At 42.2% G+C, this 22,862-nt stretch overlaps 1 protein-coding gene across 4 annotated transcripts in view; it reads left to right on the forward strand.

Moving 5' to 3' along the window:
- KIAA1671 (KIAA1671 ortholog) overlaps positions 1-21,544 on the forward strand; it is an 899,111-nt gene extending 877,567 nt beyond the window's left edge. For all 4 annotated transcript variants that reach the window (XM_085633358.1, XM_085633361.1, XM_085633359.1 and 1 more), the window contains 2 exons: positions 8,780-8,861; positions 16,494-21,544. In XM_085633358.1, coding sequence (XP_085489484.1) covers positions 8,780-8,858 — 79 coding nt within the window. In that variant the 3' untranslated portion in view covers positions 8,859-8,861; positions 16,494-21,544. The remainder of the gene's footprint in view (positions 1-8,779; positions 8,862-16,493) is intronic.
- Positions 21,545-22,862: the final 1,318 nt, after the last annotated feature.

A 22,862-nucleotide genomic window follows, 5' to 3' on the forward strand; every position in this document is an offset into this window, starting at 1 on the left:
ATCATCGACGAAGACCACAGTCGGTGATGTGCCCATTTTGTCAACGAGAGTACTGTCATCATCAAAGACGCCGTTTACCAAGAACCCTTCGACTGAGACAGTCTATGACAACAGCAGCATCAGAATTCAACCATCGATGTCGAAATTTACCAGGACAAAGGCATCGTCAACCGCACCGACTATAGTAAAAATTGCAGAATTATCAAAACTGCTCTAAGACCTGAGCTGACATCCCCTAGTAAGGTCTCAACTCTATTGTCAAGTCATCTCTTAAATATAGAGGAATCGGACAACAACAGGCTTTTTGGGGCAGTGAACAGCCCATCAGAACTCCAGGTCAAATACCAGGAGGATGAAGAGGGCGAACATTAGGAGAAGTACTATGCTCCTTCCAAAAGGCATTATGAACATTATATCCATAATACCATTCTCATCTCAATTGTGAGGAAGTGCAGATGCCCATGTCCCTGGTTCAACATCTGCAGTCCATGCTGCAGGATTTCAGGAGTTTTCCTGACCCTCCACAGGAGCCGCCACTAGTACCACCTCATCGTACATCTTTAGCGATGCTAAGGCGCATTCCACCACCTATAACGCCTAGGATGACACATTTGTCAAATATAGCGGCTCCACTGAGAGATGATCCAGCATCTCTGGGGATGAAAGGAAGGAAGGAAGGCAGGCTCCCTGAACCGCAACCCCCGCAGGATGAGTGAGATGGCTACCTTGTCCCGACTCCGTGGTCTCCACCGCCACATCCCTCTGATTCTCCCCCCGAGGACATCGGTGGTTTTCATAACCTAATGGATCGGGCTGCAACATGTTTACATCTCCCAACCTCTATTAAACTGTCAGATTGTTTTCTCATTGACTTCAAAGAACTAGCGGAGAAGTCAATAAGAGCCATCTCCATCATTGACTATATCTGGGAGGAGGCTATTAAAATAATAAAAAGCCCTGCTGTAGTGGCCACAGGTCCACCCCGCTTGGACAAAAAGTATAGAGCTACTGAGTATTCCCCCACTTGCCTCACAGGTCATCCAAACCTGATTCAGTGATCTCTCAAGCAGCGCAAAGGCGATCCAAAAACCACTCCATCCCCATTTCTGCGCCACCAGACAAGGAAGGCAGGCACTTGGACAACAACGGAAGAGGTTCTCCCTAATGTCTGCCATCACTGTTCAGGCAGCCAACTCGCTGGCTATCCTAGAGCATTATGATCGGCAGATGTGGTCTGATGTCAGCAACCTCATTGACTTAGCACCTGAGGGAAGGAAGCGGGAAGCAAGAAAGATTCTCCACGAAGGGCGAAGTGCACTTCCTCTGAGATGATCGACTGCGCAATGGATGTCGCCTCCACAGACTTTTGCCAGTTAGCCGGAACAGCTGTCTTGAGACGCCAAAGATGGCTTACAGCCACTGCGTTCCAATCAGAGGTACAATTGAAAATAATGGACATGGCTCATGACTGAGAGATGGTATTTGGGAAGCATGTAGATGATGCGTTTCTTGCAATAAAAACAGATACAGTTAATGTTGGAAAGTAGGATCTTTCTGGCATAGTTACCCTCACTTTTTGCCAGTGTTTTTTTAACTGTAATACACTTGGATCCTGCTAATCAGGACCCAAATGTCTTTGCTCTCTCTCTCAAAATTACTGGTAAGTACTTTGTACACCCCACAATTGGCATACTGCTGTATCCGTGTAAGTCTCTTGTATATGGTACTAAGTACCTAGGCATCGGTGCACCAGGAGTCCCTCATAGATTGCAGCATGTATTGTGCAACCCATGGGAGCCCATACAACCTGTGTCTGCAGGTCTGCCATTGCAACCTGTGTTAGATGGTGCATGCACCTTTCACACAAGGTTTTCCTTATATCCTGGTCACTGTGCTTAAAATGTAAATGTCACACCTAAGGAAGGTCATGCATGGTTCTAAGTGTAAGTACGCGGGTGTCATAGCTTGGCAATTGCGGGGAAGCCATGTTAAGGTATTTAGTGGACACTGGCTAAGTCGTGATGTCCAACTACATAATGATTTCACCGAACCCGTTAATGTTTGGTCCCTAACATGTTAGAATCATGCAGCCACTCAAATTCCAGTGTTGGTTTCATGATACCATGTACTGGGGGGCTTCTTAGAGGACCGTATTCCCCCCCCCCCCCTTCTCTGTCTACCTGTGTCACCTTGAAGGGCCTGCGTGCAAACTAGTGCTGCTGCCAACCCGAGACACTGCTCTGCACTTCTGCTGCTGAGCTTAACTCAGGCAGGGGAAGGCAGAACAAAGGATTTCCTGTAGAGGACAGGTGTATCTACCTCTCATTTAGACTTTGGTACCTGCAAAGGTGGGGATGCTCCTGTGGACTTCCAGACTGCTTTGAAGGGCACATTTGGTGCCCTCTTTGCATAAACCGGTTTTGTCCAGCCCTAGAGCCATTGGCTTCCACTCTGGTATGAAACTACACAAAGGATAGGAGAGTGTCCACCCCCCCTGTCCAGCTCCTCCCAGTTGGCCACTTGATTCTACCTTCTTGAAACTTAGAAGGGCAGAGGCACCCAGGAGTTTGACTGGTCAGTTCACCAGGGTAGCATCCTTGACCCCTCTTGATAGGTGGGTCACCGCAGAAGTAGTCCTACCCCCTTTCTTGGTTACTTAAGGGCTCCCATGAGTGTGGATCCTTTGATTCATCCGGACTTCGTCTTTAAGAACAGACTGGCTTCCCCTGAAGATCTCCCTAAAGACTCTTCTGCTGTTGGGCACCGAACTCTGCTGTTGGACCTGAGCCAAGAACCAAGACAAGACTGCCTCTGGTAGGAAGACTCCTACTGCAACTTTGTCTCCGTGCTCTTCCAAGTTCTGCAACTTCTGTGGCTGTGCATCCTCCAGAGTCACCAAGGACTCTGCCTGCATCAAGATAGAAAGAAGAAATCTTCCTTGGAGTGAAGGAGTCACTCCCCTGTTTCTGCAGGCACCTCAACGATGACCGACTTGTGGATCCAGCTGTCCCATGGACTCCTCCCAGCTCTGCAACACAGGTGGTGGTTTGGTGGCGCTCCAGAGGCCTGACCTGTCTTCCCTGCAACTTGAAGGACTGCAATCCCTTTCCAGCCTACCAGGATAGCATCCCTGTGCACCACGTCTGTCTGCAGTTGCCAAGGCTTGTTGGCTGTCCTGACCAAAGATCTTCAAGCTCCAAGAAGCCCTAGTCTCAAGTATCACACAGCTGAAAGAGTGTTGTCCTCCCTGCATCTCCTGTGACTTGTTCCTCCATCTTGTGTGTATTGCTGAGGCCTCCTTGCGACTCACTTTGCCTGCTGACAGAGGGTGGTCCTCCTGGGGTCTCCATCGATTCCTGCTGGTTCTCCTGTGTGCTAAGGTCAGTCCTGACTTACCCTGGCTTGGTGAGTTCCTCAGACCTTGCTGGTCTGCAACACAGCATCTCTTTGTGCAGTACTTCTGTTTCATTTACCAAGGCTTGTTGGTGGCCCTGTTGGCCACTGACCCTCCTGCATCTCGACAACTGATGTGGGACAGCTCATGGACGTCTCCTGTGCTTTTGCATCGTCGTGTGGGCTCCACAGCTGCATCTTCAAGACCTTCGTGCTACAGCAAAGTATCTCCTACAAGGACTGGCATTGTGCTCCTGCAGCTCCTGGACCCCTCCTGTGGTTTGGACTCTGTCCCCTCTTTTTGCAGGTACTCCTCATCTGCAATTCACATCTGGGTTCCACTGACCTTGTCCACAAGTCTCTGCAGCAGCTAGTCATTCAAGGTTACCCATTGAAGTCAACCGGCTGGTCAGAAACCACTTCACATCTATGCACCTGGGCTCCTTGGTGTTGGTAGCCTGGTCTTCTCGATTTCCACGGATGGGCGTGTGCTCCAACCCTCATGTTTCCAACTGGTTTCCTCGGGGTCCTCTGGGAAGGGTCCAGAATCAGTAAAACTCCAACAACGACTTCCCACGTTAGCCTATGGACACTAAACCGGGGTATCACCTCTGCACATGGGCACCTAGCAACACTAAGTTACTTACCTGTGGTGGTTCCGTGCTCCCCCCTTGTCCCTAGTTCACTGGGTGGTAGCCCTTGTTTGGTACTCACCTCGTATTCCTTTTTTTTTTTTTTAGCATATGGTTTGGCCCCCCATAGGGGCCTAAGTGTTTTATGAGCTTTACTTACCTGTTTTGAGGAATATTTCTATGTGAATTGACATCCCTGGGTATGAGATATACCAAAGTAGTTCTAGTGTTGGTGTATAATAAATACAGGGTATTTTTCTAACACTGGTGTGGTTCTTTCTTGTGTGTAAGCTTCACTGACTGACTGTGTGGTGATGTACCCGCTTTACTCTCTCCTGAATAAGCCTTAGTTGCTCTCCACAGCTACCCCTTAAGAGCTTCAGTTATCAGGGACCACTGCCATTACAATTAAGGGTTGCCTGGACTCAGTACAGGGTGTCTCACCAATAGGTGTACACCACAAACTGAGCCAGCCTCCCTCAGCTAGGTCTCTAAGTACCCTTCAATTTAAGAAGTCACTTTTTCAAGGGGGGGGGGGGGGGGGGGGAACACGAACTCAAGGAAGAAGTTTCTCTAATTGCGCAGGAGATTATCAGCGCTCCCATCAATACCAGTACAAATCTTCTTACCAAGCTCAGGCTTACTGTCAACCTCCCTCGGTGGCCTGTAAAAACAAGGTCCGTGCCAGGAGCAATCCTTCCACCAGAGTTGGGATGCAGGTCGCAAGCAGTGACTTAGACCAGGTACCGGCTACATTCACTCCTTCCCATCCTGTGGGTGCGAATATTTTCAACTTCCTCCCTCAATAGAGTGAGATAAATTTGTGCAAATGGGTATTAGATCTAGTTAGTTGTGGACATACCCTGGAGTTTGTAGAGGTCAGCAAACAACCGTCTAAGGGTAGCGCACCCACCATGGCTCCACTTATTGGGAAAGAAGTGCTTATAATGTTGGCTAAGGGTGTGATAGAAAAGGTCCCTTACTCCCAAAGAGGCGTGGGATTCTACTCCCGTTATTTCCTTACACAAAAGAAAACAGGGGAATGGATACCCATCCTAGACCTCAGAAAGCTGAACAAATTCTTACGCAAGCAATCCCTCCGTTTGATCACTCTCTCCGATATCCTAAACAGTGGAGACTACATGACCTCTATAGACCTACAAGATGCAAATTTTCACATCCCCATTAATCCCAAGCACCGCAAATATCTCTACTTCACTGTAGACAGTACCTATTACCAGTTCCCAGTCTTTCCATTCGGTCTCAAGTCAGCTCCACGCATATTCACCAAATGTCTCGCTCTGGTAGCAGCCACACTCAGAAAGCAAGGTCATCAGGCATTCCCCTACCTAGAGGACTGACTGCTAAAAGCCTGAACACCACACCAAGCTTCCAGAGCTTACTAATGCTTGCCTCTCACTGTTTAACAGATGGCCTTATGGTGAATTATCCAAAATTCTCAACTATCCCAAGTCAAACAATAATGTTTCTTGGAGCCAATCTGGATACTAAGCAAAACTAAGCTTTTCTCTCTCAAGACAGGCAGCTAAGACCAACAAGCTTAGCTCTAAAGATTTCCAAATGAAAGTCAGCTTTAGTACACCTTTACAAGTTGTTACTGGACATGATCTGGTCCTCAATCAGTCTGGTTACGCTGGCATGGCTCACGATGAGACCACTGCTGGTGGCGCTACAAGCACAAGAGATCCAGTCAGAGGGATTGTTTGATTACTTAATAAACATCACCCGAAGGATGGTAAAGATGTTGGTGTGGTGGTCTCAAATATCTCATCTATCATAAGGCCTCACATTCTTGACTTTGCTACCTGACTTCAGCATCACCACAATGCATCCTTGGACGGCTGTGGTAGCCACTTACAGGACCTACAGATACAAGGAAAGTGGTCAATATTTCAAAAAGACTATGGATATTAATTGCTTGGAACTAAAGGCGATATCTCTTACCCTCCATGCTTTTCTTCCACGAATAGCAGAAGCCTCTGTGCTGGTCCGGACAGATAATATGACCAGCATGTATTTCATCAACAAGCAAGGAGGTACGAAACACTAATGCTATCTCAGGGAGCCCAAGAGCTTTGGAAGTGGCTTGCATCACACAAGATATCTCTGAAATCTGAGCATGTGTTGGGTGTAAACAATACCTTAGCAGACACACACAGCCAAACCAGAGACAGTTGCCATGAATGGAACTGGATCTGGACAAAATATTCTTCCGGTGGGGCAAGCCAGTGTTGGATCTCTTTGCCACAGACAAGAATGCCAAATGCCAGTTTTACGCCAGTTGATACCTACTCCCAAGGCTGTGGGGAAATTCCCTTTCAATTAGATGGTTCAGGATTTATGCATATGCTTCCCCCCTCCCCTCTCATACTGAGGATACCCAAAAAAATGAAGATGGAGCCCTGTCACCTCATTCTAATAGCTCCCAGATGGCAATGGCAGCATTGATCTACGGAACTTTTACTGATGTCGGAATTCAATCCCATTCGCCTACTAACAATTCAAACGCTCTTAACGAGGGACAGCGGCTAAATAATACTTCCGGAGCCAGCGTCTCTCCAATAACCGGCATGGCTGCTGAATTCAGTGAGACCCCAGATGTAGATATCTCTCATGACTGTAGGGAAATTTTGGCTAAAGAAAGAGCTGAATCTACAGATAAGTCATACAGGTTAAAGTGGAAGAGATTCTGCTCATGGTGTCAGAAATCTAACATGCATACCTTGGAAGCATTACCTGAACAGATTCTACCATACTCCCTGTGGCTAGCCAGATCAGGGTTTGGTTCATGTGTCTGTTAAAGTTCACCTTGTCCCAATTTATAGGTACAGATATTACGCACATTCTCTTTCTCTCTGTTCCACAAGAATAGTCAGACAAATCATGCTGGGACTGTTTAGCACTTTTCCCCCAGTATGAGCTCCTCCCACAGAATGGCCATCTCAATGTGATTCTCTCCCAACTTTTGAATCCTCTATTCAAACCCATTCACAAATCAGAAGTATCTCACATGGAAGGCCACTTTACTCTTGGTTTTAACAACCACTGGAAGAGTAAGCAAGATTTATGCTTTTACAACGCAGGAAACATTACAGCATTTCACTGATGATTATTTGCTTCTAAGGACAAATTCTAAATTTACCTCCAAGTTCCCATCGCAGTTTCATCTCAATGAACCTATCCTACTTTGTACCTTTTTACCAAATGCGACATCCCCTGCAGAAAGGTCTCTCCATACCTTGGACATTAAGCAATGTCTCAAATTCTATCTTCATCGCACTAAACAAATCAAGAAAACGCATCAACTGCTTGTCTCTTGGTCTCGCCAAGGTACTACAGTTATGAAAGCAACAGTCGCAAGATGAATTTTGGCTGCCATTCAGTTTTGCCATAACAAGGCTGGCAAACCACTCTCTGCAAAGACGAAAGCGTACTCAACAAGGGCAGTGTACACTCCAGTTAGTCTGTTTGCAGGGGTCCCGCTGGAGAAAAGGTGTTGTGCTGAGACGTGGAAGAGCACCTATACGTTCCCACAACACTACTGCCTAGAATCGGCACAGAGAAGTGATGCAGTTGTAGGACAGGTGGTTTTACGTCATCCGTTTCAGTAAGGTGAGCCTCTTTAGCTTAAAATTATTATTGATAGGTCTCTGCTAATGTATTTGATACAGTTGTATAATGCATGATTATCTTGTCATATATAAATAATTTATGCAGAGTAATGCATTGATGAATTTATGCAGATATTCTTTAGACTGTTACCCACCATCCTCAAGGGTACTTCTATTACTGTTATGTTTACCTACAAAACGGCTTGCTACTCTGATTCAAGCATGTGAATCTATGAAAGATCCAATAATGAAGAAGAAAATTAGTTACTTGCCTCTAACTGCAGAGCTCCATTATTGGTATCTTTCACAGATTCACATATGACCCACTGTCCTCCCCTGAAAGGCTACCCTTACAGATTAGGATTATTTATTCCCGCTTGTGCTTGAAAATTTGAGGGGCTCGGCCTCTGTTGGGAGTGTTCTAGAGGGTGCTGTCGCCTGATTGGTGATAGTTCAACTCTGGTTCTTTTTTTGAAAAGGATATAGATAGGCTATTAAACTGATTTCGTTGCCATTATAGCCTGTTATACTGATACATACTGCTTTCCTATGGTACCGTGGGAGTCCCACTCCGACTACTGCGTATGATTCGAACATGTGAATCTATGAAAGGTACCAACACTGGAGAACTGCAGTTACGGGTAAGTAACTAATTTTCTTCTTCATTACAAAAGGCCTGTTCTAGTTTGGGGCCATTCCTTTGGGTATAAAGAACTCACTAGCCACGTGTATAGCTCATAATCAGATAGTTATAGGGAGAAATAATTTGTTGCATGTATGATGTATTTGATTATCGGGATGAATTTTTAGTATGTATTTCGTTAATTAAAAGTTTTACATTCTTGTTAAATTTGTCATTTGTACATGCATGTGAGAAGGACATGTATGAAATTCATTCAATAATATGGGTTACACCAATAATTCACTGCATTTAATGGAGGCTTCATTATAGACTATTAGGTTATAAAAATGCTAACAAATCACGTTTAACCGCTGGAGCATTAAGCGATCACAGATATTCCTACGGTGTCTTTTATTTCAAGGGAACTTATAGGAAAGACCTTGTCATCAGCAAGAAAGGTATTTTTCTATAACACCTGAATAGTATTTTTCTCGTTTTAGGACAATAGAGATGTCTCCTCAGTGGCTAAAAGAGCTCAAATCAAAGAAACGACTTAGCCAGTATGAAAACAGTTCCTAGAAGGTAAACTTCGTTTGTCGTATGCAAGTGTGAGAGTGTTCATTTTTAGATTTGACATGTAATGAGGCTTGCGCCATTCATGGGAAACATATTGTATTCTACACACACTGTAAGGGTCTTTGGTTCAGTTTCTGTCACCCACTGGCTTCTTTGACTCAGGAACCTTGAGGCATTGGCTAGATACGTTGTTAAACACATCTCCAATCAGCTGACCAAAGTATTTTAGGGTCACCTAATTTTTTTTGATTGTTTGGATGTATCCTTCAGAGAGTCTGTTTTATATCTTATAAAATACAGTCATCACACATTTATTTCCATATATCATCCATGCATTGTGTACAGCTGGCATTTCGTATTGCTTTTATCGGTGCTTGAGTCGAAGCATAATGCCTATTGGCTTTGCTAATGCTTGTTTACTCTTGAAACTAAATAGCTGCAAAGACGTTTTTATAGAATCATTTCTATTTATTTTTACTAGCATTTGGGTGCAGATCACCACCGATCCATTGACTTTTCACTTTTTACAACTACGCTGTTTACATAAAAACAGCTTTAGAACTTGTTGCCAATGTACACGTACAACAAGAATGTCTACACAAATGCAGAGGCACACAAAAGGCAGTCCATATTGTTTAACAGGCAATGACCATATTAGTAATCAAAGAAAGTCCATTTAGATTTTTCTTTTCTGCTTCCCTTCTTCTTGAAGTAGTATAAAAACACTGGCAGCCGACACGTGTTTCGTCCTATGGACTTTTTCAAGGGTGCAAACAATTTAGGAATATTTAGAACCACATCAATTCAATATGTGTTTAGCTTAAAAACAAAAGTTATGCCCAAGAATGGACAGTAACAAGTACAACCAACACCATCGGCACACATGTGCGCCTCTAAAAAAAAAAAAAGATCTAGTCTGTGAAATTCAGCCATGAAATAACTCATCATCACAATATTAGGTGTTGAAAGTGTGAATTAAAGCTGTGCTCTCCAAAATTCAGATTGAAAAACATGGAACAAAGGAGGAGAATTGTAAAATGGGCATAACCCATGTTCTTATTTGTAGACATTAAAAAAGACGACTGGATGCGATGGATGTCTCACCATCGTGCATGCAGGGTGAATCTGAACTACTCATGGCAACTGTTTTTCTTACCAAAATACAATTTGTGGAAGACAGATCAGCAGGTCTGGACATGGTAGGCCGGCAAATTCAGCGAACAGCGGGCTCCGTATGCAAAGAGCGCACAGAGTATCTGTAAAGTAGACTATGTAAGAGAGAGACAAGCATTACATGTGGTAAGGTGGGAAGTAACCCATCTTTGCTACATAGTAACGTGCACAAAACCATTAGAAATGCCACTATATTCATTTTACCGGGATAGATGGTATCAAGGGGGAGTCCCTACTTCTCCACGTCATAGAGTAAAGTACTGAACGATGAAATAACAGAGTGGTCCCCACTGAAGGGCATACCATGATGTCCTTCTACCCAAATGACACAAGAAGCCATGAATACGACTAACCTGTGTATTTGCCACTTGTGACAAGGTAAGACACAGTCTATCCTGCTGGAGCAATCGTTTAGTTGGATGAACAAAAACAGCACTACAGCATCATGCGCTCGAAAATGGTGTAGGGCCAGAAGGTTAGTTCAGAATAGTTGTCTGAAAGTACCGTCAAAAGACTGACCCTACTACCGCTCCATAGGGGAAATACAACAGAATAAGAGCATGCCAATTACTGCGCAGCCCATGACCGCAAACCTCACTAGGTATAAGCAAGTGAAACGTACTGCAGGCTTGTTTCACCCGGTACACAGAATATGCAATTTAACCCTGGGATTAACAGAGAAAAAGCATGCCAATTAACAGACAGCCCAAAACCAAAACCCCACTGAAGGCATCAAAAAACAAAGAAACATACACAGACCTTTGCGCATTAAACAGTGCCCGAAGGTCCTTCAAAGTGCAACGATAATGAGCAATGTAGTCTTGTTTCGCCCTGACATACAGTAAATGCAAATTAGCCCTGGAAAGGGCGGCATGGGGTCGCTGTCCGCCCGTGAAATCTTGCAGCAAATGTTCGGAACAAGGCCCTGATAAGCCTGAATGCAGGACCACCATTAAAAGAAGAATTCAAATCATCGCATGATTTAACTTCATATTCACATTGCCGGTGGCCGACAAACCCAGCATTTTATGAGCAAACAGTCTGTACACTCACCTATGATGCCAAAGTACATAGAACTCCGTGCGCGTAGGCCGTTGAGCACTGAATGCTCCTATCGATCGGCCTAAATCAAACTGCAATGTAAACGGGGACAGAGAGATAGGACTGGAAGACTATAGGACCTGATAAGCCAGTAATGATGTGCGCCATCTTGATGTGTTGTCAATTCACACACACCCACAGTGTGGGAACAAGCGGTGGCAGCTGACTCCATTTTCGAGCGCCCATTGCTGTAGTGGTGTTTTTATTCATACAGCTACATGATTGCTCCAGCAGGATAGACGGTGTCTTACCTTGCCACGAGTGACAAATACACAGGTTAGTCATATTCATGGCGGCTTGTGTAATTTGGGTAGAAGGACATCATGGTGTATGCCCTTCAGTGGGGACCACTCTGTTTTTGCATCGTTCAGTACTTTACTCTGTGATGCAGGAAAGTAGGGACTCCCCCTTGATACCATCTTTCCCGGTACAACAAATGTCGTGGCATCTCTAATGGTTTTGTGCGTGTTGCTGTGTACCAAAGATGGGTTACTTCCCTCCTTACCACATGTAATGCTTGTCTCTCTCTTACATAGTCTGCTATACAGACACTCTGTTCACTCTTTGCAAACGGAGCCCGCTATTCGCTCAAACCACCGGCTTACCATTTCCAGACCTGCTGGTCTGTTTTCCACAAATTGTATTTTGGTAAGAAACAGTTCCCATGAGTAGCTCAGATTCACCCTGCACCTTTTGCATGCACGATGGTGAGACATCCATCGCATCCAGTCGTCTTTTTTAATGTCTACAAATAAGAACACGGGTTCTGCCCATTTTCAAATTCTCCTCCTTTCTTCCACGTTTTTTAATCTGAATTTTGGGGAGCACACCTTTAATTCGCACTTTCAACACCATATATTGTGGTGATGTGTTATTTCATGGTTGTGTTTCACCGATAACTAGATCTTTTGTTCTTGTTACAGTCCATTCTTGGGCGTAACGTTTGTTTTTAAGCTAAAAACATATTGAATCGATGTGTTTCTAAATATTTGTAAATTGTTTGCAGCCTTGAAAAAGTCAATGGGACGAAACACGTGTCGGCTACCAGTGTTTTTATACTACTTCAAGAGGAAGGAAAGCAAAAAAGAAAAATCTAAATGGACTTTCTGTGATTACTAATATGGTCATTGCCTGTTACTCAATATGGACTGCCTATGGTGTGCCGTGGCATTTGTGAATACATGTGTATCTCTATAGAGCAGCTTCTCTCTAGAGTTTATTTCCTCTAAGGTGGCAGGAGTATTATTGCCTGGAGAGCACCAGACTACATGATAAAAGTTTGTCATTCTATGATCCGGATGACTCTAAAGATAAATGTGCATTTGCAATTAGACATTGCCATCATATGTGCGTATAATAATACAACAAAGAACGCTCTGCAAATCCCTATGCAAAAGGGTGCAAGTAACGGTTGTTCTGAGGTACTCCTTGTTTTTCAATGCTTACTTTCAAATATGATGGCTGACGTAGCTATTAGTTTGCGCTAAAAGGTTTTAGCTTTCTTTGTCCTCATAGTGCCTAGAGCCTACAGTATAGGCTCAAATGTCTGCATTGTAGTACACTACTTAGGAAAATATTATTGTATTCTACGTGCATTGATTCACCTCAATTCATTGTAGGGACACTGTCCCATAAGACACTGCACTCTGCTTATATATGGAAATAATTATTCCAGGTATGGGAGTCTGCTGGTTGCTTAGCAGTATCCTTGTTCCTATAAGTAGGATACTGTAAACTAAAATATCTATGGATTTCAGAACGTTCCTAAGGCAGGGATGTTCTTTCTAGGTCTGGCTAAAGCAAGTCAGCCATTGGCGGCTCCTCCGTTAAGAAGGAGCATCGGCCCACTGCTTTTTGCAGTGTAAAAAATTAAATGATAATAACCATAGGTTATTATCATTTTAGTTTTCCCTGTTGGGGTGTCTGTGATGGCCTGCTCTCAGAGCAGGGGGAGGAGTGGTTTGCACTCCCTGTACGAGCGTGAGTGCTGGGCCGGCCCTCTCAGGCCACCCAAAACAGTCATGTGCACATAGCATGTTCTCCATGCAGGCTGCATTACAGCCTGGGTGGAGAAAATGCCCACCTCTCCAGCCCCTGGCTGAGCACCGTGCCACGGCACTCAGACAAATCACAACGCTGCATTGCAGCATTATGATTGGCTGCAGGGAGCCTGGGAGCCCTGGTGCTTTCTGCCTCCCCGAAGAAGCCAGGAAGAGGACGTAGGAGAGGCAGCTGCCAGCCAGCCGGCCGGGAGGTAACTGATTTTTTTATAACCTATTTGACCCCCCATCCCTTCGCCGCCACCCTGCACCACTGCTGCTAACAGGTAGCAGCTACCACAGGTAGCAGCCGCCACTGGAGTCATCTCTCATTGACAGTGTTAGACGTACAACTTAGGGGCTTTGTGCTAATTGGAATGCTAATGGCTGCAATATAGGTTTGTTTTGAGGTTCTGATTTGTGTTCATTATTCATTAAGACATGTCAAAGTCAGATTAAATGTTGCACTATTGCAGTAATTACTTTTTAACACTTGACTGAGTAAGGCATGCTTGAATTTGTGTTCGGCAGGTGCAGTGCTCCTGTGTTCACAGCTTAGCAGTGATGCCCCTTCTTGGTTAATAGGGGGAGCAGGTGCAATGACCTACACATAAATGAATGATTGAATGTGTAGTTTTTATATAGAGCAACGGTCACTCCAAGGAGTATCTTGGCGCTTTAGCGGAGGGAGAACATGGGTGCACTAGCACCTATGCTGTGTCTGGTGGGCTCACATTTTTTAAAAAAAATCAAGGGAATAGTTAAGCCCATTTCAGAAATCTATATAATGAGATTATTTATATTTTACAAATAAATATAATGAAACACATTTCTACAGTGCTAAAGAGTTGTTCAAAGGCTCTTTGCTATTTAAAGATTGCTGAACCCCTTGTTGCATGAGGCCGTCTTCACACATGAGCATGCTGGTACAAGCAGGCCATTGATTGAGAAGCCATATTAGAAAGGCAACTTTCCCCAATAAGCAGAAAAATATATATATATAAATCTGTAACTGTTTGTAAAGAAGAATATAAATGCACAACAATACATTTCATGTATAAAATCATTTGTTTTCCATCTTTCATGTAATGTTCTTCGTAAGAAAAATAATATTATGCTCAAAAGTAACACCTAATAACTATTATGGTGCATTCAAGTACTTACATTTTACCTTAAGTAAGCATGTGTTAATCATACAGGATGTGTTGCTTTTATACAGGAGGACATTTTTTCAAGATGGCTTCACCAGTGATCTTGTGATTCTTATCAGTTGCTACTCTTAAAAACAATACATTTCATGTTCTGCAATAGAAGAGGTGGAATAATACACGTGATTACAAACAGCATGGTGATGAGAGAGAATCACCGCTCCAAAACCCCTTTGTATTTTTGAAAAATAACAGAAAGCTTTGACCGACATTAAAATTGTTTGTAGCTAGACATAGTAAGAGCTGTACTGGCTGTGTTGGTGCATGCAGGTTATACACAGCTATGCACACATCAATAATGCAAACATAACCTGTTACATCTAATATTATAAAACATTCAGTAATATTCCCTGACATGCACAACTATTATTTGCTTAACCAGTTGACCAGCAGCTTCCAATGAGACTTTTCTGCCTGTTTGGAAAAGTCCTCGCTGACCTTAAGGTGCATTTCAAAGTTTTTCATGATCCTACTTATACAGCTTCTGATACAAATAACTTGGCCCTAACAAGAATACATAAGCAAATATGTATGCAAAGTATACCCACATTTTCACCTTCGATTACCTACTTTAAGAAGTGTGTGGACCTGTTCATAAAAATAAACCATAGAAAAATGCTTCATTCCATCTCCTTTCACACTACACCAACCTATTACAAAAGTGAGCCCTTTTGATTTTGCCAATTTTTTTTTTTTGTGGCTAGAACTACCATTCGATAGACCATTCTTTGATGCTCATTACAGGTAGTATATACCTTAAAGGCTCCACGGCTACACCTTCTTTGTTTTCTGACCGACTAATAGATTATAATTGGGATAATAGAATATAATCTATTAGTCACTCTTGATATACTTAACAATGCTGTCCATCTATTGCCTTCGACAGCTTGTCGTAACATTGCCTGATGGCTGGTGAAGACTGCTGCACCAGCCACCAGAGAGATTATCCAGAGGTGGTCAGTGCCTCCTCCATTTGTGACCACTAAAGGGTCACAGCTAAAGGTAGCCACAGGCGCTGCATGCGTAAGCCCTGAAGTACCCATGGCTACATGCCAATCAGCCAGTCACCCCATCCTTTGTAAACTTATCTGAGTTTAGAAAGGGTGGGGTGAAAGAGCAGACAGCAAAGACTGAAACCGCAAATCTGTGGCTGCGCGGGTTCGAGGTTTCAGTTTCATCATGCTCCAGTGCTGGAAGCAGAAAGGAGCAGTGGTCCTAACAGGACCTGTACGGGAAGCAAGGTAAGTAAAACAGCTTTTAAATGGGGTGTGTGTGTGTGTGTATGTTTGAACATGTCTGTGTGTGAGAGTGAAAATGAGTGTCAGTGAAGACGTGAGTTGTAATGAGTGATAGGGAGATTACATGCTAGTGAGAATGAACGAGTTATGAAGAATGACACTGAGTGTTATTGTGTACGAGTCCGAGTGAGTCACAGTCTGGGTCTTGAGGAGTCAGAACGGTTGAGTGAGAATGAGTGAAACTGATTGACTCACCTAGTCTGACTCAGAGTGAGATTGAATGAATGAGATTGAGAGAGATTGAGTGAGCCAGTGATATTGAATGAATCAGAATACGTGGGACTGAGTGAACCAGTGAGTCAGACTGGATGAGAATGACTGGGACTGACTAAGGGAGACTGAGTTAAAGAAGTGAGATTGGGTGAGTCAGAATGAGTGAGACTGAGTATGAGTGAGTCAGAAAGAGATTGAGTGGCTCACAGTAAGAATGAGTGGTTTAGTGCAAGAATGAGGGAGACTGAGTGGGTCAGAGAGGATGAGTGCAACTGCGTCATAATAAGTAAAAGTGAGTGCAAGTATAACTGAGAGTAAGTGAATAAGACTGAGTGATAATGGGTTAGAGTGTAACAGTGAGTGCAAGTAAGAGTGAGCGACCCTACCAATTAGAAGTTAGTCTCACTTGCTGGATTTCAAATCGAGGATTAGACCTCACCACCTTTAATGGTCCTCAGCCACCACTGCATTTGAAAATGACATTATGTGAATGTTATCCCTGATCATGAGCATGTATATTGCTTGTCTAAATGTATGATTTTGAGCTCAAGTGAGCCTTAGGTTTACAGCTAAATTAAACGGTGTTTTGTCTTTCTTCCATTTCAGATTCTTGATTGGACAGCAAGAGAGAGACAAACATTTAACACAAGCCTTAACTCACCTGAACCTAGAAACAATGTCCTGCTGCTGCTGTTTGCTGTCTCCCTCGATTGCTATGTGCATGGTGCCTTCCCATTTTTGTGGAAAAAGCTGCTTAATATTCATACTCAAATACAAAGTTGTATTTTGTCGGATATAGGAGAATCGTCACTTTAAAACTATACAACTCATACTTGAAGTTGGGGCTAAGCCGTGCGTGTCGCCTCTGGACGTCCTAACTTGTGTGTGTTTTTTACTTGGTGGAACTACTTTGACTTTTGTTTTCCCACTTGGCAAGTGAAGAAGATCTGCTGTGCATGTCCACAGAATTCAGAGATTTCCAGCCACTTAAAAATGTGTCAGTCGGAGGGAATGTCAAGTTTAACGAATATCTTGGATTTGTTTATGATGAACATAGATTTAAAAATGAAATTACCACACAATATCACACTTATCAGCATAGAGAAATGTGTTTCACTTTTTAGAGTTTTCCTCTCCCCGCGATTGAGTGATTGAACAAAATGTTCACTGCCATAACAAAACAAGACACATTTATAGAAGAATATATTTTGGATTTTGGCTGGTATTGAACACACTGATCAGGTGATCAGCAGACACGAATTTAAAATGAACAAAATGTACAATTTTCATTTTACAAGAGGGGTTTTTGTGCGAGGTAACATGCGGTTGCTTCAATAGAATGTCTTTAAATATTTCATTAGGTGGGAATCAAAGCAATAATTTTAATCATATTAAAATAGATGTACATATTTTTCCTTTTTTTAATAAGTGAGGGAGTGAATGAAGTGGGTGGGTGTATAGTTTTTTCACACTTTGTGATTTTTGGGATTTATTTTGAGTGAAACCTATTTTAGAAAGAAAAGCTCAGGTTGTCCCACACAATTTAGGGATTTTGTTGTCTTTGTACATATTTAGTCTCATGTTATGTATAGTAATGTTGTACAGTGGGATAACCTATAACATACACTCCTGCACTTCACATAGTCCTTGAGAATTGTTTTTAGATATGGTATGATGATATGGAAGATAGACACCTTTTATAACATTCACAACCATCATGTGATATGCAGAGGGAATCTATTCAACCCCTCTTTTTGCCCTTGACCTAGAATGTGTCTATAAAGTGGACACTTCTTTGAGGATAATTGACAGGGTGGCCAGTTGTTGCTTTATCTTATACTTCTTCGGTACCATGGATGTAGCGGAATATTTAGCTTCACATTCAGCTCCACATTCGGCAAAGTGCTGCATGACGCTAATGAGAATATCCTTGTGTTATTTACACAATAGAGGCTATTCCGATGGGATGCAGTAGGAATGCTTAGGAAGCACACACGTAACAAGTCTGGGTTTGTTTAGTGGGCGCTGTCAATAGTGAATCTATTGGTAGTTTGTCAGCTCCATTTTGTGTGCTGGTAAACCCCCAAAGTATTCTTGCTTTTATGGTGATCATAGGCGACATGGAAGCCGCAAAGTCCCAATGTGGTGACAGGATGCTCAGGCTGGCAACTTCTTTACCTTGCAGGCTGTCGAAGATAGGTGCCTATGCTTTAGTCGTATGTTTTGCAGACTACAGTGCAGTGGAATACAATAAGGCTGCAATTCAGTGGGCAGAGCATCATGTCTTAACTATTGACTGAAGTAGACATCTTTAGAAGTTTTGAAAAATTAAAACTTAAAACTGCTTCGAAAAATGGAATAGGTGTCGAGCACATCCCACACTAGAAAATGCTAAAATAAATGAAGAATAAAGCAAGTATTGGCCATCTCTCAGCACACAGTTTTTATACTTGCATCTCAAGCACAAGGGCTTTTTCACCCTAAATAGAAAATCGGGGCACAATATATTCTTCCGCCAAAAAAATCTGGTAATATTATAACCATGATATTTCAAAGAGATTGCTTTGAATCTCCCACACAGTATGCATTTCACATTAATTAAGACTTAAAAATCTATTTTAAAGATATGAATACACCAGCACACGTATGTATGCTTTTTATGATACATTTTATGAAAGTTTAAATAATATATAATTGCTAACCAAAGGGTAGTATCCCGGTGAGAGACTGTCATGTACCACGTGCCAATTCTTGTAGTAGCCTGAAGAATTCATAAGAGAGGAGATGTTGCAGGCCGAATTCAGTGGCTTACCTGGCCACCTCTGAGTAACGCATTGCTTGAATGGAAGCCCTTTATTGTACACATTATTCAATATGTGTGCAGCAAACATCAGCTATTTTGGCCTTTTTATGCATCATGTGTTATTTCAGGATTTAAGGTTACATTAGAGAGATTTTACGTGTCCTTTTTGATTCTATTAGCTCACCTCAGTAACATTGTCCCATTATACAAGTGTTGTGTATTACTTGTTTCCATAATTCTTTCCATATCTAAAAGAGAAGTGTATGCCTAGCACAATATCATTACTACTATAGACTGCCATTTAACATGATGACACTGACATGGGTGCCATGCCCGCAGTCCAGTTCTTTCAGATCCATATAACGTCATGGTGTGCTGTCCATCTCTTAAGGTGAGCGTTTCCTACCAACGTGACTTTTGATGTTGAACATGCTCATGGAATGTGAATTAATACATTTTCAGAGGTAGCCCTCTAGGCTAGAATAGACGAGCAGCGTAGCGTCCCGTAAGTCTTTATTCCCAACATATAAAACTTTTTGATCAGTTGTACTTAGTGTACTAATTGACTACAAATTCATTGGTGTGATATGTTACCAGCCATTAGAGCGCATATTGTTTAACAAGCGGACACATTCCACAGCACTGCCTCCAAGAAATATATTTTCATCTTAATTGTTTTGCATCAATTGCTTCTTTTGGAATAACTTTTTTTATTCATCAAGTAGAAATTCTGCGGGACCCAGATAGTTATTTAAAATAAACAAAGAAGTGAGGAGAGCAAACCAGTGATTGTGTAAACCTTCCAAAATTGTAGCAAATTTGGAAAAGAGGTGTCTTTGCAATGCAGATCTTCACAAATAGTTGTATTGTTCATAGGCTGTGTTCTTCAGCCTTGTGGTGGCAGATGCAAATCCACTTTTGGTCACTGAGCCAGTTTGCATGCCGTGTAGTAAGCAGTAGTATATAACACTTTCAGACATTGTTTAGATTTGTACAGTATCTTAAAACCATAAGAGTTTGCTTGTGAATGGCCAGTTGTAACCAAGTGCTGCTCTGAATCCCTTTTAAAAATAACTTTTCTGTTGTTCCTGCTTTTAATAGCCTTATTACGAGTGCCATGGCAATCTGATTCAGGTGCAAACAAGAGTATGTTCCCAAGTCTGGGCTTTAAGTAGTGTAGATTACAACCCTCCTGAATAGTGACACACTTGTGTCACTACCTATGTAAATTTGTTAGGAAAACAGGTGAAATGTATTGGGGTAAAGTGGTCATAAAGAAACAAAGCACATAGTAATCCGGTGACCAGTTCTAATGCTATGTGTTATGACTCGTTCCCCAACTTGGAAGCAAGCAGTAATACTGACCCAGGGAACTACAGCACTGAAGCTATCAGTATTTTTCTGAGAGATATTTCCATGCCAAAATACCCCAAGCACTTGTAATATAGCCCTAAGTATTTTATGTACTTAGTGGAACATGCTAGCATCTTCGGTGCAATAACAGCCAGGCTTGTTTTTGTGTGCCCATTGTACTGATATGAACGTCAAAGGGATGATTTAATTAACGCAATGGTTCTTGGACTTCAAAAGAAAACCAGAAGCCATATTGTTATGTCTGATGCTGTAATGTGATTTAGCTCAACTGAATGGTAACAGCACATTAAAAACACTACATTATTTGAGGGACATACCACTGAGTTATATGTTTGCACTTCCAGGCCTGCTCATCGTCACAGTCAAATTTATATATCATGAACATTTTATTCTGCAAATTAGATACTCTAATACTTTTTACTGCAGTAGAGGGTGTCTACATCCCGGGTCTCCTCTTTCTCTTTGCTCTGTAGTCTGTAAGATGGAGGTTGTGAGGCTCGGCAAAGCAGATTGGGTTGTTTCACAGGTTACTACACACTTTGACGATCCATTAATGAATGCTGTATTTCCTCTGTAACCCTAGGAGACCTGGTCAGTGCCTTGTTTTGACCTTGTATTCCTCTGGCCTAATCCTGTGATAGATGTCTGTGAACTCCAAATGCCAGCGTCCTCACTGATCACATTTTGGTCAGACATTGATGATGAAAACACCTTTATCTGCTGTACATGTGTTACACTGTTTACATTCCAGAAAAAACAAAAGGGAATTGAGACTTGCTTTTAATAGAACGTGCACAGTAGTAACATGTGGCATTTTCATATCCCCTTTCTATAACCAAGAAGTGAATATTGTAGCCACAGTCAAATGATTTTTAAATTGCTGTCCCTTTTCTAGTCCTAATGTGAATACCCGTGACTAACTGAGAAATCCAACCTTTATAAGGAACTACGGAATGTCAGAGGGTGCACCTGTGGATGTGGAAAGATGCTAATCCTTATGAGCATGTATGGACACAGCAGTATTTGTGTGATGTTTGTATGCCAACATGTGTCAATTACGTGATATCCGCCTGGACAACGCAATGATGAAAATTGTGTAGCAACTTATTTACCACTGAGTCTGAACCTGTCTTATATACCACTGAACAAATCATTTCAACATGCAGTCGAAGTAAAACATGTTTAATAAGCTAATGTTTAATCTGCTTTGTTAGTGTAAAATGTAACATGGGCCAATGAATACAATTAGAATAAAGTGATGATTATTGTTTACATGACAGATGTAGTTATTTGACAATTTCAAAATAACATTTCTAATGTATAAATGCCTGATTGCCGAAGGAAAGAGATCATTCCATTTATATTTTATCTAGAATAAAATGTTATTACAATTTACTTGTAACATTTCACTTCTATGTCACTGCAAGCCAGGAACCTCTTAACTGCACGCTATATGAATAAAATGCTTTTTGAATTTGAACGGCCTGTACAAGCATTGTTTTTTCATTTAGTAGTTTTAATCTAAAGGCAAGCTGTCTGCTCTCCGATCACACAGCGCTAGCCATGCTACCAGATTGGATTGGGAAGACTTTCCGTAGGGCAATTGGACAACCAATTCAAGTAAGAGGTTAAAAGTGTTAAGCCAACCGGTATAGTTAAGGATAAAAAGGAGGGGAGAGTAAACAGAGTGAGACAATGTCCAGTGGTCTTTCAAAGTAATAATAAGGAGGGGACAGTACTGATCAAATGCAGTGAAACATGTAGTTGAGATCAACCTGATACTCAAAACTAGTGAATGGGACTTGCTGTTTGTCACTGAGACATGAATCCCTACGAAGTCTAATATCACTGTGGGATTCACCTGTCCAACAGGGTTCAAAGTTATCCACCATGCAAGACAGGATCAAAGGGGAAGGAGGAGTGGTAGTATTTTTTAAAGAGAAATGGGAAATCACCAGGCATAATGTAGATCAAATGCCAGGGATTGAAACAATAGATGTCTTCCTCATAGGGAAACAGGATAAGGAGTTTTCTGCAATCCTGTGTTATCTGCCTCCAGGAAGAGGTAGCACCATCATTGACCCATTTGTAAAAATCATCACTAATCTTGGCCTTACACACGCAAACTCTTTTGTTGTAGGTGATTTTAATATCTGGGCAGAAGGCAGCATATCCCCTCAATGTAAAGAGTTCCTAGGGTCATGTGAAATGTTTGGGCTGGAACAATTAATAAATGGCCCAGCTCGTCAAAAGGGGCACACCTTGGATTGTATACTTGCACCAAAAGATCTTATTTCAGTCACAGACAAGATTCCTTTGAGTTTGTCGGACCACATGCTGATAGCTTTTTAAATACAAAGCCTCAGACTCTCAATGACAAGCTGGCAGAGAGGAAAAAAAGAATTCAAGGCAGAGCCTGGCATATGTTGAGTAAGAGCCAGAATGGAAAACTCTTCGACTGAAGCAGAAACAGTTAATGATAACTATAATATGCTGCAAGAAAAAATAACTAGCACGTTAGATAAAGTGATACCAATTAGAGATCACACATCGACGTAAGCGATCAGCATTATGGTATATGGAAGCCTTAAAAGAATCTGAAACAAAATGTAAACAATTAGAAAGAAAATGGTAAACTCTATTTAGACAGCGATAAGCAACAACTAAAGAAAGTACTACATGTGTATAAAGTAGAGATAAGGACAGTGAAGGAAAGTTACTACGCACAATCTATTTTGAAGGGGACAAATAGGTCGGAAAAAAAGTCTTCGACTTTGTCAAAGAACTGGCAAATCCTG

Source organism: Triturus cristatus, chromosome 11 (assembly GCF_964204655.1).
Source record: "Triturus cristatus chromosome 11, aTriCri1.1, whole genome shotgun sequence".
In the NCBI taxonomy this organism is placed as follows: Eukaryota; Metazoa; Chordata; class Amphibia; order Caudata; family Salamandridae; genus Triturus; species Triturus cristatus.